This window comes from Mycteria americana, chromosome 5 (genome assembly GCF_035582795.1).
Source record: "Mycteria americana isolate JAX WOST 10 ecotype Jacksonville Zoo and Gardens chromosome 5, USCA_MyAme_1.0, whole genome shotgun sequence".
NCBI classification, from domain to species: domain Eukaryota; kingdom Metazoa; phylum Chordata; class Aves; order Ciconiiformes; family Ciconiidae; genus Mycteria; species Mycteria americana.
Window position 1 is genome coordinate 30,035,380 of NC_134369.1, and position 18,527 is coordinate 30,053,906.

Consider the following 18,527-nt stretch of genomic DNA (forward strand, 5'->3'; position numbering starts at 1 on the left):
GGAACAATATGACTACTTTATATGTAATCTAGGATGTGTAATTTGTTGAAGGTATCTGGTATTAAAAGCCTGAGAATACAGTATTCTGAAGCTTACATTGAAATCTGAAGTAGAATACAGTAGTAATTTAACTAATGCAAGTTTATTCCATGCTGTTCATATTAAGTTACACTTCAAAAAAATGATTGAATTCTGCATGTTAATTGAGCATCTACCTACCTTCTTGGTAGGGAACCAGGTAAACTAAGCTATCTGTAGATCAAAGAGTAATAAAAATCTATTAAAGCTTTGCTAGATGTATCTGCAAGTTTTTTGTTCTGTCAGTTATCTTTAGAGTGTCACTTAGAAGGAATACTTTCCATTATGTATCCAGTTTATATTGCTAGTTACACAGTGGAAAATGAGTATACACTTCCTGAATGGGATACAGACACTGGTGAAACAAGGGAAGCTTTTATCACTTTTCATATACTAAATAACGTTAATTCTTCATTTTGCTAAAATGGATGCAGAAGATGCATCTTCTCCCATCTACCCTCATCAACCACTGATTCATTGCTGTGAATGTTTATTCAGACTTTATACAAAATTATCTTGCAAATTTTAGGTTACCTCTGCTTGAATCTATAAGTAGATAGTGGGTACTCAGCATTATTCTTGACTGTCTGCACAACTTATCATACTTTTCATGGATTACTTTTCTGTTGCAGTACAACTTAGCAGCTTCCTAAATTCATAAGGCACCTAAACTATAATCCATACAAAATCTTTCAACCTACAACAGAAAACTTTTCATATTTTGTAAATGCACCAAAGTGCAAGGGTCATTCCAGTATATTACCTGTCCTTAAGGCTGCTGTCCCCTCTGAAGGGATACACTGGGGTGTTAACCTTGTTCTGATCTGTCTGCAGATAGAAGTATGTGAAGAGAAAGCTGCTGCTGTCCTTCCAGCTTCTTGTATCCAGCAGTTGGACAGTGGTAACTGGAAAGAGAGGCTTGCCTGCATGGAGGAGTTTCAGAAGGTAAGTTTGTACCAGTTGAAAAGAAGAGGCAGGTGTAGGGGAAGAGAAAGAAAGCAATAATTTCTTCAGCTTTTTAGGCCTGGTAACTCTTCTAAAAGACATACCAGTAGTAGTGATATGCCAGCACTTCAGATGGATTAAACAATACTTGCAAAAGACAAGTGGCTTATATGGTTTAAATTGGCTCTTATTCCATAACAAGAGTGGAGTAAGTCTTTTAGTTTAATGTACATAGTTACGCTTTTGTCAAAATACTTGTATGTGGATTGAGGATGCATAGAGGACTCTCTAAAAACTAAGTAATTCTAAAGCTTAGTCTCAAAGATAACTAGGTTTAAACAAAAAGTTTTGCAATGACTGGGCAAAACCAGTTGCAAGTAAGTCCCTGCTGATTGCATGTTAGACAGCAATTGATTATAATACTAAAATTTCAATTGGCAAATAGTTGATGGTTGAAGCCTTATGCAATACTAGCAGTCTTCACAGCCAATGGCGAGTGCTTTGTGTAGTCACAAACAAAAAAGCATCGTATCCATCATAAGACCTTTGAGAGTTCACATTCAAAAAGGCATCAACTGTAGATGTACAAATAGTTCATACCACTACACCATTACAGTTGCGACTGAGTTCTAATATTTTAGTGGAAAAGGTGACTAACTTAAATTATGAAATGGTGACTGGCTGCACTGAAATGCTGCTGCAGAAGCCAGCTTTACTCAAATGTAAAGATGTTACGGTTTCAGTGGAATGAATAAGCCTAACAACAAGTAAAACCAGTAATTTAGATTACATGCAGGTTTAATCTCTGCTGTGTAGTCAGAATTCCAATGTGAAAGGTACACAGTATACTTAATTTAAAAAAAAAAAAAGGGCAGCTTGAGTTTTTGGTGTTTTTTTGTTTTGTGTTTTGGTTGTGGTGGTTTTTTTGTTGGTGTTTTGTTTTGGGTGGGTGTGTTTTGTTTTTTTGGTGGGTTTGTGGTGGTGTGTGGTGTGTGTGTTTTGTTTGTTTTTTTTTTTTAGTTAAAATGTTAAATTCTTGGGGCTGGAATGGCCAATAGTGGTTGTAAGGACACTTGTTAAAGAACTTACAAAGTGTAGCAATGTGAATGCTGTAGTTTAAATGGTGGCTCATACCTGTAAAATGGGTTTTGAAGTAAGGCTCTTCAGGTAAATTCTTATGCTGAGAATTTCTGCAACTTAGTTCAGTATTAAGAAAATATTTACAGGACAGTTGAGGTAACTTCTCTTTGTGTTTTGGGTTGTGTATCACTTGTGGCTCACTGGCTAATTTGATGTTTATCCTTTAGGCTGTTGAGCTTATGGAGAGAAGTGAAATGCCTTGCCAAGCTCTAGTAAGAATGCTGGCCAAGAAACCTGGTTGGAAGGAAACAAATTTTCAGGTAATACATTATCCTTCAGTAACTAACAGTCCATTTTTGTTACTTAATGTAAACTGTGTTTCCAACTAAAAGGCTGTAGGTGCGTATATGTCATTGATGACAGTCTAGCACCATGACCACAGTTGTATCGGTAGTCAATGAGAATATAAACTCTGAAATTAGATTTTATTGCTGCTGGCGGTTGAGTCTTAGAGACGATATTTGAAGATATCTAGATGTATATGTGTGTGTATACATGTGTGCATGTATACATGCGTATACATGGATATGTGTATGTATAAGTTCTAAAAGTAGGTAACGGCTGCCCAGTATTATTGATTGTGTATGTATGTATACATATAGATACAAAAATACGTATTTGTGTGTATACACACAATTTGTGTGTATAATAACACAAACCCATATATATACAAGTGTGTGTATATAAAATGTATTTGTGTACACAAACATGTTTGTGTGAACACACTTATATATTCATATGTATATATACATTTGTGTGTGTGTACACACAAATACTTATGTACATGTTTGTGTTTACCCACAAATACATATATTTATTTTTTATATCTATAAACGTATAGAATAAAAAATTTGGTCTAAAATACATGAAGACATGAGTAACTTCCTTGCTGTTATGGATGTTCCAGGTAATGCAGATGAAACTTCATATAGTTGCATTGATTGCACAGAAAGGAAACTTCTCCAAAACTTCAGCACAGGTCGTGCTGGATGGTCTTGTAGACAAGGTTGGTGATGTGAAATGTGGGAGTAACGCAAAAGAAGCCATGACAGCAATAGCAGAGGCATGTCAGTTGCCATGGACTGCTGAGCAGGTGAGTGAGCAGCAAAGGTATTCTTCCGGTAAATAAAATCAGAAATATTATGTGGGGTGTTCTTTCAGTCTGAAGCATAAATCCTAAATCTTTGATTTTTCTCTGTTGCCTGAAAGTGATTTGTTTGCTCTCAAGATATTTCCTAAGGCAGAAGTTAAATGCAAGTTTGTCCAAAAGAGGAAATAACAAGTAGTAAATCAGTATTCTGCTGAAATACTGCCAAAGCAGGTACACATCCATAATGAAGGTATCTCTGGATGCCTTTAAGTACTTCAGGAACTTCTGTTTTACTTCAGTTGCAATTGTATTCTGCTACAGTGACACAACAATTTTTTTCCTTGTATGTTACCCCAGCTGTTTCTGTTTACTTGCAATGCCCTGTGTTTTTTGCAGGTGTCTTCGCTCCTTTATTACAGTGCTCTGTCACCTGGCTTGCACTGAAAGTTTACATGTAACTCTCTTCTGTTCCAGGTTGTGGCTATGGCTTTCTCTCAAAAGAATCCTAAAAACCAGTCGGAAACTTTGAACTGGCTTTCAAATGCAATTAAAGAGTTTGGCTTTTCTGGGTATGTCTTTTAAGTAAATTGCTAAGAGAAACTTGATGAAAACGTTTCTAATCTAGGACTAAGAATCTGTTGTTCTCTGTCAAATTGGTCTGAAAAGAGTGGCTTCAAGTGCATCTGAACTCTTGTTCCTTAAACTCTGATGCTAGCTCTGTCAGGTGCTCTTCTAGCTCTAAGTGTGTAAATGAAAGCATCTGACATAACTAATAGGATAGGAGACTGTTACACTACTAGATGCTTTATTCATCGCTCGGCCTTCTCTGAAGAGCATTTTTCTTAAGCTTTATATACTATAGGAGTGGGCTGGGCAAGGAGCTGTGGTATTGCATGTCTGTTGTTCCCGTTCCACTTGGATACACCTGCACCCAGGTGGATCACTATATTTTACAGTTTAAAAAACAAAACATGACAGCCTACAGAAGAGTACATACATACCAGCATGCTTATTGCTCTCCTTGGGAGAGATTTTGAGGCTGATAACAGGATGACGCTTTAGCCAACAAAATAGCCGTTATTGCATCTGGTGCTGTGAGGGTAAGAAATGGATTCTCCATCAGAACCAGGGATAGTGTTCCTTAATTTTTAATCACCAGTCTCTTAACTGAATGTGGTCAAACATATGTAATACAGTTTACTCCTGAGACAAAACTTCTAAGCAGTGAAGACCTCAAATCTTAATTTATTTGACTACTTGGGCAGTTACTATGCCTGTCCAAGTTGTTTCACAGCTATTAAATGGGTAGTAACATTGATTAAGTCTGGAAAATAAACTCCCTTCTTCAGTAAATTCCCAAAAAAGTATGTCTTTCCAGCAGGATAATCTATGTGTAGGTATGATACTAGAACAGCAGTGTTTGAGGCTGCACAAAGGAAGCTTCTGTGATTGCCTGTTTTCTCTTCTATTGAATTCAGTGATGGTACAGAAGATTCAGTAATCTAAACCTTCCTTTCTTTCTCCTGTAAATTTCTTTTTGAAATCTGTGCCTCTTTCTGGAAGATCCTGAGACAGACTAACAAAAAAAAAAACCAACCTTGCCTTTATTATGTAGCCATGTTTCAGGTGCTTAAAATGATTGTAGACTCATCCCTCAGGATTTCAGTCCTAGCAATCATGTGGATGATGTAGTTTAAGAAACTGTCCAGCTATAATAATAGCAGTCTTTGATATAAATTGTTATGTTTACTGTATTGATTTTCATAGTAGGATATTCCCCAAACTGATCTCTCTCAGTAGTTATTTAAATAGCTACCATCTACACTGTACCTGTGATATTATACGTGCAAATATCTTCTGCTTGTAAGTTAGTTGTATGAATCTGTTCTCAGCACATCTTTTTCCTTTAGCATATTGTGATGATTTTGTTTCTTGTTGGTGCTTCCTGTGTTGTGTTTTGCTTATGAGAGATATCTTTTTCCCACAGACTGAATGTCAAAGCTTTCATCAGTAATGTGAAGACGGCTCTTGCTGCGACTAACCCAGTGAGTAAACTTAGAATTTTAATCCTGAATTATTGTTATCGATCCTTAATTTGAAGACTGAGTGCTTTTATTCTGTTTCTGGCAGGCTGTAAGGACTTCTGCCATTACCTTGCTGGGAGTCATGTATCTTTATGTGGGACCTCCTTTGCGAATGTTTTTTGAGGATGAGAAGCCAGCCCTTCTCTCCCAGATAGATGCAGAATTTGAAAAGGTATGAAGTGTAGCTCTCTTACTACCAAGTATCTTTAAAACTACTTGGAAACTTCAGTAGCTGGAATCTGTAGTAGTATTGTGGTCTAACCTGTGTTTTTGTAAGTGAACCAGATTTTTTTAAGACAGCTCACCAAAGCAGCTGCAAACTCATTATGTCTAGCTATGTCAATAGTCACTTTTTTCATGATCAACTTCAGAGGTTTCTGGTTTTGTTTGAATAGCATAATGTTTTGGAAGTCTATCGCCCTGAGACAGCACATTCGTATCATGAAAGTGTTTTTATTTTTCATGTCAAATGAAGAACTGTAAAATAGCTGTTTCTGATTTTTGTGTTGCTTGCAGATGCAAGGGCAGACGGCACCAGCCCCAACTCGTGGCATTTCCAGGCACAGTGGGGGAGGTGGAGACGATGGTGAGGAAGAGGAACAGGAGGATGTTGGGAATGATGTTGTGGATCTCTTGCCACGAACAGATATTGGGTAGGTTTAGCTTCTACAACCTGAAGACATACTTCCACTGCAACTCAAAAATCTGTGTTTATAAACACTTTCTAAGCAGAAATTTGTGGTGTTAAAGTACTCAAATACTAAAAGACACATAACTAAGAAAACGGGCTTTTTGCCTTTTTCTCTTACAGTGATAAGATCACAGCTGAACTAGTGTCTAAGATTGGGGACAAAAACTGGAAGATCAGAAAGGAAGGTCTAGATGAAGTGACAAGCATAATAAATGATGCTAAATTCATACAGCCAAACATAGGAGAACTTCCAGCTGCTTTGAAGAGTCGTCTGAATGACTCCAATAAAATCTTGGTATGTTATTCAAAATCCTGTTTCGGCTGTTTCTCACTTAGAACTTAAGACAAACTATTTATGATTTCTGAACCTTACTTATTACTCAGTCTGTTACAATGTCATGAAACTGACAGTTGGAAAACAGTGAACCCTGTATTTCTAGATTATATATTTGCCTATTTTTATAAATATTTGCCTTTGTCTTTGCTTTGTATTTAAAAAAAGCCTTTAAAAAAGGGAAAGTACCTCTACTCTGACTGTAATGTAAGCAAATCTAATAAAAACAAACAAACAAAAAATGAAGTTGGAATAATTGCTCCGCTTGTGACAGAAGTGAAGTGTCCCTTGTTTGAAAATATTTTTAGTTGAACTTTAATGTACTCAGAATATAGAAATAATTTTTATCTATCTGTGTGATTAATTTGAAGTCTGGAATAGATATCATTGAGCAGGCATTCTAAAGTAAAAGCCTAGGTGAACAGCAGTGTTACTTTCCCTATATGACTTGGAGTTTTGCACACATGGTTGTAACAGTTTTATTTAAAGCCTTTTTGTTTATATGCAGGTGCAACAAACACTGAGCATTCTTCAGCAGCTAGCAACAGCAATGGGCCCCAATATCAAACAGCATGTGAAAAATTTAGGCATTCCTGTCATTACAGTCCTAGGAGACAGTAAGGTAGGACACTCATCAAGATCTCTTTCCTTTTTGCCAGTCTATCTGAGCTATGCCTGAGAATAACTATTGCTGTTTGGACTTGCTTTTGAGAGGTGGATGGTAGTCAAAACTTCTTTGGAAGCTTACAAATTTTTTTGAAAGCTTCTTGCCTAAATGACAACTTATTCGGGCACATGTTCATATTTGGATAATGTATATTCTGCCTGAGATGTATTCTCCTGCTTGTAGATAAACCCAGTCAGTGTCATAACTCAGCTTTTAAATGAAATGTGGTGACTGTATATATACTTCTAATGCTGAAAATACACTACGTTAGATGCTAATCAGGTTTGCTTGGTAAAGTTGCTTGTAGAACTCTTGTTCTTTTAGTGTATCAGTGGCTTCCAGTGTACATTGTTGTCTTTGTGTCACTGTGTAGGAGACCTTTGAACTGTAGGTAGAAACAGGACACTCACAACTGACACTGAAGCTTGTGTAATGTCAATGTTGAGCTTGTCAAGATGCTATGTCAAAATCAAAGCTAGGACCATAGGAAAGAGATATTTGAAGCAATATGGGAAGGAAGCTTGGGAAGATGCCAATGTCTTGTGCCAGAAGTCACAGACAATTATCAGAGGTGGCATGCTTCAGATGTCTCTACTCTGAATGTGAGTAGGAAAAGGAGCAGAAACTGGATCTGCGTGTCCTAAGCAACAGAAGGACTAAGACTGGTCCTAGGGCTAGATAAAACCTCTTAGTTCAAATTGTTTTCTCATTAAGAGTCTTAAAGAACTCGGATTTTTACATGATTAAGTTGGATTCTTCTTTTATTCACCAATTATGTCGAGGAAACAGCAAGCTCCTTTTAGTTCAAAGTACGTGGTTTAAGGATAAGACCAACTGTGATTAACTTGTACTGTTACTAAAACGCATAATACCAGTGTTAATTGTAAGTGCTATAAATGCTGACAGAGGATTGTATACTCGTTCAAACATTGTTACAGTGGTAACTTTTTTTGATGTACTGCAAGATTTACCCAGTTTATCCAATTGCTAGAGTTTTTGAAGATGAGGATCCTTTTTTAGGGCCCTACTTTGAAATGTTGATAGTGGACCCACTGAATAGTTGAGGAAAATCAACAGCTGGTAGCATGAGTGAAGACAAATTATGTTTGGGTGGTGGGAACCAAGGCCTTGTCAGAGGCTGCTGAGCATCTATTTACCTGCAGCACATGATTTGTTTCTTTTCCTCAATGAGATTAAAGATAGGACAAGTTATTTGCAAGGATGCTCATTTCTTGTTTAGATGCATGCCTGGATGTTACCTTTGCATTTAAAATTGATTCATACTAAAGCTAAACGAGTCTGTTACATTATCATCTTGCCTCAGAAATTCAGCCTACAGGAGAGTGTCATATGTATGGAGTCATGTCTATACTGACAACATTTCGAAGAACCATGGTTGTTAAGTATTCCATCTGACTTCTTGTAACTTCACATAGCTGCCTCAAAAAAGAGTGCTGTTCTAAATTTTGCTTGGAAAAAATACACTAAAGATGGAAATTGGTAGGAGTTAGAGGACTCCCCTGTTCCTGACGTGACTTTTTTGCTCATGTGTGTCCTAAATAAGCGTGCCCTAATAACAGGCTCCATAACCCACTTGCCTTGATTTATGAATGTGCTAAGTCTATTTTAAGCATTGCATAAATCACTAACCTTATTCTTTAGCTTGTTTGAGAGTTAAGAGACTCCCAAAATTCTCATCAATGAATGGTAGCAGGTGCAAAGTGCTTTTAAAGATACCCTTTGTCTTTCTTTATTAAACTTAATTTTAAAAATTATGGTAGGTAAGTACAGTGTCTGATTTGGTGATTTCTGCAGCTGATGCCAGGTGCTCACCCAAGCTGCTCTATCACTCCCCTCCTCAGCTGGACAGGGGAGAGAAAATATAACGAAAGGCTCGTGGATTGAGATAAGGACAGGGAGAGATCATTCACCTATTACTGCCACGGGCAAAACAGACTTGACTTGGGGAAATTAGTTTAATTTATTGCCAATCAAACCAGAGTAATGAGAAATAAAAACTAAATCTTAAAACACTTTCCCCCCACCCCTTCCTTTTTCCTAGGCTTAACTTTAGTCCTGATTTTCTCTACCTCCTTCACCCCCAGCAGTGCAGGGGGACGGGGCATGGGGGTTGTGGTCAGTTCATCACACAGTCTCTGCCGCTCCTTCCTCCTCAGGGGAGGACTCCTCACATTCTTTCCCTTCTCCAGTGTCGGGTCCCTCCCATGGGAGACAGTCCTCCATGAAATTCTCCAACGTGAGTCCTTCCCATGGGCTACAATTCTTCACAAACTGCTCCAGCGTGGGTCCCTTCCACGGGGTGCAGTCCTTCAGGAAAAAGACTGTTCCAGCATGGGTCCCCCATGGGGTCACAAGTCCTGCCAGCAGGCTTGCTCCAGCATGGGCTTCCCACAGGGTCACAGCCTCCTTCAGGCACATCTACATGCTCTGGTGTGGGGTCCTCCATGGGCTGCAGGTGGATATCTGCTCCACTGTAAACCTCCGTGGGCTGCAGGGGCGCAGCCTGCCTCACCATGGTCTTCACCACAGGCTGCAGGGGGATGTGCTCCGGCACCTGCTCGCCCCCCTTCTTCACTGACCTTGGTGTCTGCAGAGTTGTTCCTCTTGCATATTCATACTCCTCTCTTCAGCTGCAGTTGTGCAGTTTGGGTTTTTTTTTTTCCCTTCTTAAATAGAGAAATCAGAATCATTAAGGTTGGAAAAGACCTTTAAGATCATCTAGTCCAGCCATCAACCCAACACCTCCATGCCTACTAAACAATGTCCTGAAGTGCCATGTCTACATATTTTTTGAACTCTTCCAGGGATGGTGACTCCACCACCTCTCTGGGCAGCCTGTTCCAATGCTTGACCACCCTTTCAGTAAAGAAATTTTTCCTAATATCCAATCTAAACCTCCCCTGGCACAAGTTGAGGCCATTTCCTCTCATCCTATTACTAGTTACTTGGGAGAAGAGACTGACAGCCACCTCGCTACAAACTCCTTTCAGGTAGTTGTAGAGAGGGATAAGGTCTCCCCTCAGCCTCCGCTTCTCCAGGCTAAACCACCCCAGTTCCCTTAGCCGCTCCTCATAAGACTTCTGCTCTAGACCCTTCACCAGCTTCGTTGCCCTTCTCTGGACACGCTGCAGCCCCTCAATGTCTCTCTTGTAGTGAGGGGCCCAAAACTGAACACAGTATTCGAGGTGCGGCCTCACCAGTGCTGAGTACAGGAGCAGGATCACTTCCCTACTCCTGCTGGCCACACTATTTCTGGATAGGGTGGCTTTTGGCTTTCTTGGATGCTGTTGGCTTTCTTGGCCACCTGGGCACACTGCTGGCTCATATTCAGCCGGCTGTCAACCAGCACCCCCAGGTCCTTTTCTGCTGGGCAGCTTTCTAGCCACTCTTCTCCAAGCCTGTAGCGTTGCATGGGGTTGTTGTGACCGAAGTGCAGGACCCGGCACTTGGCTTTGTTAAACCTCATGCAGTTGACCTCGGCCCATCAATCCAGCCTGTCCAGATCCCTCTGCAGAGCCTTCCTACCCTCGAGCAGATCGACACTCCCATCCAATTTGGTGTCATCTGCAAACTTACTGAGGGTGTGCTCAACCCCCTCGTGCAGTCATTGATAAAGATATTAACAAGACTGGCCCCATTACTGAGCCCTGGGGAACACCACTTGTGACCGGCTGCCTACTGGATTTAACTCCGTTCACCACAACTCTCTGGGCTTGGCCATCCAGCCATTTTTTTACCCAGCGAAGAGTACACCCACCTAAGCCATGAGCCGTTAGCTTCTCTAGGAGAATGCTGTGGGAGACAGTGTCAAAGGCTCTACTAAAGTCCAGGTAGATAACACCTACAGCCTTTCCCTTATCCACTAGGTGGGTCACCTGGTCAAAGAAGGAGATCAGGTTGGTCAAGCAGGGCCTGCCTTTCCTGAACCCATGCTGGCTGGGCCTGATCCTCTGGTTGGCCTGCACATGCCTGTTGTGCAGATATGTTATCACAGAGGTGCTACCATTGTTGCTGATGGGCTCGGCCTTGGCCAGCGGCAGGTCCATCTTGGATCTGGCTGGCATTGGCTCTCTTGGGTGTAGAGGAAGCTTCTAGCAGCTTCTCACAGAAGCCACCCCTGTAGCCCCCCTGCTACCAAAGCCTTGCCATGCAAACCCAATACATACTATCACTAAAATGAAATTCTCCTGAATCTTAGACTTCTTAAGCAGTGAATAAAAATAGAGATTTCAAAGCCTGTGATGTAGAAATTTTTTCCCTTCATGGGAAGGATGAATCTATTGCCTCTTCTGTTGTAATTTTCTTACCCCTCTTTAGGATTATTATTCTTAATCTTGTTCTTGCTACAGAATAACGTTCGTGCTGCTGCACTAGCAACTGTGAATGCCTGGGCAGAACAAACTGGCATGAAAGAGTGGTTGGAAGGGGAAGACCTGTCTGAGGAGCTTAAAAAAGAAAATCCTTTCCTAAGACAAGAGGTAGGCTTCTGTTAAGTAAATTTCTCCTTATGTATGTCTTATCAAAATAACCTTACTTGCTATGGACTGTGTTTTAATCTATGTAGACTGAAATGACACAATGCTACCATTACACGAGTAAACAAGTAGCTGTGTATTCTTACTGACGTAAAATTGTTAAACCTCAAAAGGGTAATAACGAGCTTTCTTCCTGCGTGATAGCTGGCATGCAGATTTCAGTGCCTCTGAAATGAAACTTTTGTCTGTTTTGATCAGCATTTTAACAGCTAGCGTGTTTTCCCACAAACTAATCACACGGTAATGAAGACCAGAACTGAAGTGGAGGCATTAATATGTTTGAGGCTGATAAAGTGCAGCTGAAATCCTGATGCTGCTTTCAAAAGGAAGAAACAGCCTGTGCAGTCTCAAGAGACCAGGCTCCAAGTTTTAAGATAGCTGCATATTAACATACTGTACTTAATTTTAAAAATTTTTTTAGCTGCTGCCATGAAAGTTGATGTTGGTTAAGAATATTGGTCTGAACAAGGGGTAGGGTGGGTTTTTTTCCTACTTACATAGAGGTATGTGAAGGACTACTATACAGGCTCTTGTGGCCTGACAGAGCACTGTGAGCGCTTCTTCGTAAACTTTTATTTTAAAACTTCTTTTCAGCTTCTTGGTTGGTTGGCTGAGAAGTTGCCTACCCTCCGTTCTGTTCCTTCTGACCTACTCTTGTGTGTGCCTCACCTGTACTCCTGCCTTGAAGATCGAAATGGGGATGTGCGTAAAAAGGCGCAGGATGCCCTGCCATTCTTTATGATGCATCTTGGCTTTGAGAAGATGGCAAAAGCCACTGGCAAGCTGAAGGTATTTCTGTCGCTAAGATTAGATCATGTGACCTTGAATGAGTGGATATTAACAAGTCACATTCACAATCCCATGATATGCTGTCTTGAGTCGTGTAAGGTTTTCTGTATTTGAGTATTTTCAGGGGGGCTGAAAGTAGTATCAGGAGGCTGTGAGTTAGAGCTTTCTCTACTTCAGAAAGACTACTGCTACCACAGGTTTATCACTTCAGGAGCTTGACATTTATTCACTCTGCTTTTCTTCTGAAAAAATCTACCTGCAGATAGCTTCCGTACCAGCTACTGTCCAACTGTATGCCTTTGAACACATGCTTTAAGATGGCTTCTAGCAATTTGGTATACCTTATGGACCCTTTACTGCTGAATCACTGTTAGGACACTCCATTAATGTCATAGGACTGCTCACCTAGAACAGGTTGCTGGTTCACATGTTTCCCATAGGTCTTGCAGAAAAAACTTAATGGAGAAGTGTTTTATCTCAGAACAAAAATGTCTGAAAACATTGATGTTTTAAGATAAGCATCCTGGAAGATGCTAAACAGAGAACAGTTTTTTCAAACTACTGTCATTTTCCTTGTCTGTGGCATGTGTTAGTATCACTACTCTTTCCAAATTTATCACTTCTTTTTTTTCCCCTTCTGTTCTCTAGCCAACTTCCAAAGACCAGGTACTGGCCATGCTTGAGAAAGCCAAAGCCAACATGCCAGCCAAACCAGCTCCTCCTGTTAAAGCATCTTCCAGAGTGGTAGGGGGAGCAGCTCCAGCCAAATTCCAACCTGCATCAGGTAACCTCTTCTACGTTCTGGGAAATGACTGAGAAAAGGGTGGGTTTTGAAGCTTTTTGGCATGTCAGAGGAAGAAACATACTTAGCAGGAGGAGAGGAATTCAGCATAATTAGGGTTACAAATAGCTGTGTAATCTAGTGAGTTCTGTCTGCGATTCTGGTCTTACTTGCAGTTGAGTCAACTTCCAATGTAGGAGGGTTTTTCCTTTCTACACAACCATCTGTCAGCTGCTCTTTGGAAATATCTTCTTGGTATTTAAGCTAAAACCCATGGACTGGGGGGGGGGTAGTAATACTAATCTGATTTTAACATAACTTTTAAAAAATGTTTTCACATTCATTTTTATTTGAGGACTGTTTCCTCAGTATAGTCCACTGTGGGCCTACCAGAATGCTTGTGCTGATGCAAAAGAGAGGGTAATGGGATTAGGGGACAGGTGATTTGAAGAAGCAGTCCTGCCTTATCTCTCTGCTGGGGCTAGCTTGCCTGCTCAAGCTGGGTGCAACTACAGCTCTAGACATTAGCCTGCAAAATATATGTGTGTGTACTTTTTTAAATTGTTTTTATAATGACAAATTTGCTAACTTATTATGATCTTAATTTAAGGAACTTCTTTTATGAGTCTAAAATCCTCAGACCTCTGTGTGATAAGCATATTGTATCCATGGACAGTTTTTCTTCTGTCCCAAGAAAGGAAAACTGTGCTGACCTAAAATGGGCTTGTTGGTAGCTTGAAATGGTCTATTGTTTCTCCAGCACTTGCTGAAGATTCAGGATCCAATAACGTGGAATCCAAGCCTGATCCCAAAAAAGCCAAAGCAGGAGGAGCCTCTTCTAAAGCTAAGGTATGCTCATTTCATTTTGTATAAAATCAGTTCTATGAAGCTAATAGCTGTAGTTCGTTAATGTATTATAGGTAGAAGAGTGTAGCCCTTGCTAGGGACTGCTTTTACTGAGAGTCTTTATGCTTGTCTGAGTTCTGAAATGACAAGTGTTCCCACATCACTTAATCACTACTTTTGTCATTACCTATTTAATTCTTAAGGTTTGTGCTGTCAAAAATGTAGTCTTGTGAGCAGCTCAGTCTATGTTCTAAATCTGCTTGGCCTCCTTGATTTCATGCTGTTGAGAATTCATTCTTACCATTGCAGCTCTAATGTTATACTTTGAACAGTAATTTTGAACCCATGTATCAAAAGAAATTAATCTCTCCTTTACCGTATGAAGGGTAAAATCTTCTCAATCACAAGTGTAAAAAGGGAAGGAAGATGCTTACATGCATAATAATAATCTCAACTGATTACATCTGAATTTGTGGTCAGGTTTTTCTGGTTTGTGTTACAGTAATTTTTTGCTATTAACTTTAAAGTTTGTCCTATGTGTATAACCAAAATGAAACCCAAATTCTTCTGCAGTCCCATTGCCTCCATTGTCTAAAGTAGTGCTGTAATGAGAACATTTGATGTAGGTCCAGATTCATGGCAGGAATGAATGGAACAAACCTTGAAGGATGTTGTAGATTTGCCTAAGTTGATGTATTCTGCCAAAACTCTGGTGCTAGAATTGCCTTTGCTGTGAACGCATTAAAAGGTTTGGAATGATAACTCTTAAGAGTAAATAGTTTTCTAACAACAAAGCCTTTTCTGTGGCTTATTTACAGCAGTCAGATGTTAATAGCAGTATGTCCAAGGGCAATACCAGCCTGTCCAAAGCTAATACAAGCCTCAGCAAAGGCAGTACCAGTCTGACAAAGAGCAAATCTATCAAACAGGTACCACACTTGGGTTTTAGGGCTGTGTGTGGGTGACTAGCACACTGGTTGAGAGTGATGTGTCATATTTCACAGGGTACTACTGCTCACACTGTCATAGGTAGTGCTTCCACAGCAGCAGAGCACGTACTTTTAAAATTCTAATCAATGTTATTCTTCCAGCTTCTCTCTGGCTCTTGTACACATAGGCAGCATGAGGTTGGCTGGTATCTAATGCTTGCAATTGCTGGGACTGAGGCATATATATGTGTTGTGTTGCCTGTTAACATCTTGCTTTTTTCAGGGTGTACAGGGGAAGAAAGTGCTAAGCAAGCCTAATTTGAAGGAAGATGATGATAAATCGGGTCCTATTTTTATCATAGTCCCAAATGGGAAAGAACAGAGGATGAAAGATGAGAAAGGTCTGAAGGTGAGAAAAATCTGAATGTATTCACAAGTTTTGAAGGAGTGTAATTTTAACGTATTCTTTTGGGTTTTAATTTAGAAGTAAACATACTATGGCGTGAAAGTGCTAGTCTCTGTCCATCCCTTGGACTGATTAGCTAGTGCTTCAGTTGACTTTCACTTGCCAATATCTGGTTTACTGTGGTGTTTCTCTTCTGATTTCCAAATTTTATCCATTTATACACTCTCATAAAAGCCAAAGGCCTTTTTACACCTTCCAAGAGATGGTCTTCAGTTGTGAAGCGTCATGAAGTTTTTACCTGAAAACAGTTGATTAATTTCAGAGTTCTAGGATACATGGTAAATGCTTTAATATACTTATTTTGAACAGCCCTGCTTATCAAGCTTGTATTTTGTAGGCAAATTCTATTACTTAAAACATGCATGTTATTTGTAACTTGCGAGTAAATCAGCCTATCAATAGCTTAAAAGCAACCACTTTAAGTGATAATAATTAAGATAATGGCCTAAACATAACCACTCCACATAGAGGAAAATTTTTCGTGTAAGCCAAGGTGAGCAAACACCACTGCATTTTTCCCATTACTTGTTGATAAAGAGAAGACTTTGAAAACAGATTCTAAAGCAGAATTGAAAGGGGTGCAATTTGGAGATTCTTTCAGGAAGAAAAGGTATTGCTTGCTTTGAGTTCCAAATGCTGCCTTTTTACAGGTATTAAAGTGGAATTTCACTACTCCCCGTGATGAATATATTGAGCAGCTAAAAACTCAGATGTCCAGTTGTGTGGCCAAATGGCTACAGGATGAGATGTTTCATGCAGACTTTCAGCACCACAACAAAGCACTGGCTGTTATGATTGAGGTGAGTTTGGATCTGTGGTGGTAGATGACATGGTATAGAATTATTCTCTGCTAGAAAAGATTCCGCTTGAGTTTAAATCAAATAGGAATTCTCTGAGGAGCCAGGAGTCATTGTTCTGTGAAGTTGAAACCTTAACATATATAGAAATAATTTTCAGGGGAATGATGAAGTTGGTATTAATATTGTTTCTTGAGAGAAGGGAAGATTTCCTCACTGGAGACTTCTCTTAGAATTTCAGAAAGCTGTGTAAGTTAAGAGTACTTATGATTCTAGGAATTGACCAATAAATGTAGACCATCTTATCAGGCATAGCTTTTCCTTATTCTCTGTTCTTTCCTTGAACAGTGTGTTTCACTTTGCACAACCTCTTCTTTTTTTTTTTCTTTTTTTTTTTTCTCCCTTCAAGCACTTGGAGAGTGAAAAGGATGGAGTCATCAGCTGCCTGGATCTGATCTTAAAATGGCTTACCCTGCGGTTCTTTGATACCAACACAAGTGTTTTGATGAAAGCACTTGAATACCTTAAATTGCTTTTCAATTTGCTAAGTCAAGAGGAGTATCACCTTACTGAAAATGAAGCATCCTCTTTCATCCCATATCTTATCCTAAAGGTATGGTTCATTGTACTGAAACTAACCTTATTTTTCATGAGGAATATAGCAGGATACCATCAAACACTAATATGTTAATTACAAATATATTGTGAATGGCATTAAACCTAGCTGGTGGCTGGTCACAAGTGGTGTTCCCTAGGGCTCAGTAATGGGGCCAGTCTTGTTTAATATCTTTATCAATGACTGCACGAGGGGGTTGAGCGCACCCTCAGTAAGTTTGCAGATGACACCAAATTGGACGGGAGTGTCAATCTGCTCGAGGGTAGGAAGGCTCTGCAGAGGGATCTGGACAGGCTGGATCGATGGGCCAAGGTCAATTGTTATGAGGTTCAACAAGGCCAAGTGTGAGGTCCTGTGTGTGGGTTGTAATAACCCCACACAACACTACAGGCTTGGGGAAGAGTGGCTGGAAAGCTGCCCAGCAGAAAAGGACCTGGGGGTATTGGTTGACAGCCAACTGAATATGAGCCGGCAGTGTGCCCAGGTGGCAAAGGTGGCCAATAGCATCCTGGCTTGTATCAGAAATAGTGTGGCCAGCAAGATAGCTGCCTCTGTACTTGGTGCTGGTGAGGCCGCACCTTGAATACTGTGTTCAGTTTTGGGTCCCTCACTACAAGAGAGACATTGAGGTGCTGGAGCATGTCCAGAGAAGGGCAACGAAGCTGGTGAAGGGTCTGGAGCAGAAGTCTTATGAGGAGCGGCTGAGGGAACTGGGGTGGTTTAGCCTGGAGAAGTGGAGGCTGAGGGGAGACCTTATCGCTCTCTACAACTACCTGAAAGGAGGTTGTAGAGAGGTGGGGGTGGGTCTCTTCTCCCAAGTAACTAGTAATAGGATGAGAGGAAATGGTCTCAAGTTGTGCTAGGGGAGGTATAGACTGGTTATTAGGAAAAAATTCTTTACTGAAAGGGTGGTCAAGCATTGGAACAGGCTGCCCAGGGAAGTGGTTGAGTCACCATCCCTGGAGAGGTATTTGAAAGACGTGTAGATGTGGCACTTAGGGACATGGTTTAGTGGTGGACTTGGCAGTGCTAGGTTAATGGTTGGACTTGATGATCTTAAAAGTCTTTTCCAACTTAAATAATTCTATATTGCATATTTGCCTTTAAAAGCCATTTACCAAAAAGGATTTTTGCATTGAGAATAATTCTGGCTTTCCTAACATTATTTAGACTAATTGACAGTATCATGAGACTGTTTAAAATATTCTGTATTTCTTCCCCACTTTTCTTTTTTAACTTTTCCACTAGGTAGGAGAGCCGAAAGATGTCATCCGCAAGGATGTACGTGCCATTCTGAACAGGATGTGTCTCATCTATCCAGCCAGCAAGATGTTCACTTTCATCATGGAGGGGACTAAATCCAAAAACTCAAAACAGCGTGCAGGTGGGAAATGGCATGATGAACTGGGCAATTGCAAAGTACTTGAAGTTGCTTTGTTTTGCATCTTGGAAAAAGCCAGCATAATAATGTTTGGTGGAATGTGAGATTTGCCTATGTATAGCATTTTATGCAAATGCTTGTAAGTGTTTAAAGGATTGGATTTTAAAGTAGTATCATCTTGCTTTTTATTTTTGATGTCTTTGTACCTTCCAAAGACGAGCAATCTGTTAAATTGCTATCAGCATTAAGATTATGAGTCTCCCTTGAGTAGGCTTGTTGTCTTAGTGAAACAGTACTGGGGAGAACAGTGACAATACTATTGTCCAAGTGACTAAGG

The 18,527-nt window shown here is 40.1% G+C and overlaps 1 protein-coding gene across 5 annotated transcripts in view; it reads left to right on the plus strand.

The window, feature by feature from the left end:
- Window positions 1-18,527, plus strand: part of CKAP5 (cytoskeleton associated protein 5) — a 55,633-nt gene that overhangs the window by 23,100 nt on the left and 14,006 nt on the right. For 4 of the 5 annotated variants that reach the window (XM_075502657.1, XM_075502659.1, XM_075502661.1 and 1 more), the window contains 18 exons: window positions 913-1,023; window positions 2,331-2,423; window positions 3,071-3,256; window positions 3,728-3,822; window positions 5,241-5,298; window positions 5,384-5,509; window positions 5,854-5,990; window positions 6,149-6,323; window positions 6,871-6,984; window positions 11,400-11,528; window positions 12,180-12,374; window positions 13,023-13,158; window positions 13,916-14,004; window positions 14,820-14,930; window positions 15,214-15,339; window positions 16,047-16,196; window positions 16,603-16,806; window positions 18,058-18,193. In XM_075502657.1, coding sequence (XP_075358772.1) covers window positions 913-1,023; window positions 2,331-2,423; window positions 3,071-3,256; window positions 3,728-3,822; window positions 5,241-5,298; window positions 5,384-5,509; window positions 5,854-5,990; window positions 6,149-6,323; window positions 6,871-6,984; window positions 11,400-11,528; window positions 12,180-12,374; window positions 13,023-13,158; window positions 13,916-14,004; window positions 14,820-14,930; window positions 15,214-15,339; window positions 16,047-16,196; window positions 16,603-16,806; window positions 18,058-18,193 — 2,371 coding nt within the window. The remainder of the gene's footprint in view (window positions 1-912; window positions 1,024-2,330; window positions 2,424-3,070; window positions 3,257-3,727; window positions 3,823-5,240; window positions 5,299-5,383; window positions 5,510-5,853; window positions 5,991-6,148; window positions 6,324-6,870; window positions 6,985-11,399; window positions 11,529-12,179; window positions 12,375-13,022; window positions 13,159-13,915; window positions 14,005-14,819; window positions 14,931-15,213; window positions 15,340-16,046; window positions 16,197-16,602; window positions 16,807-18,057; window positions 18,194-18,527) is intronic. The other variant, XM_075502662.1, reaches the window with a different exon arrangement.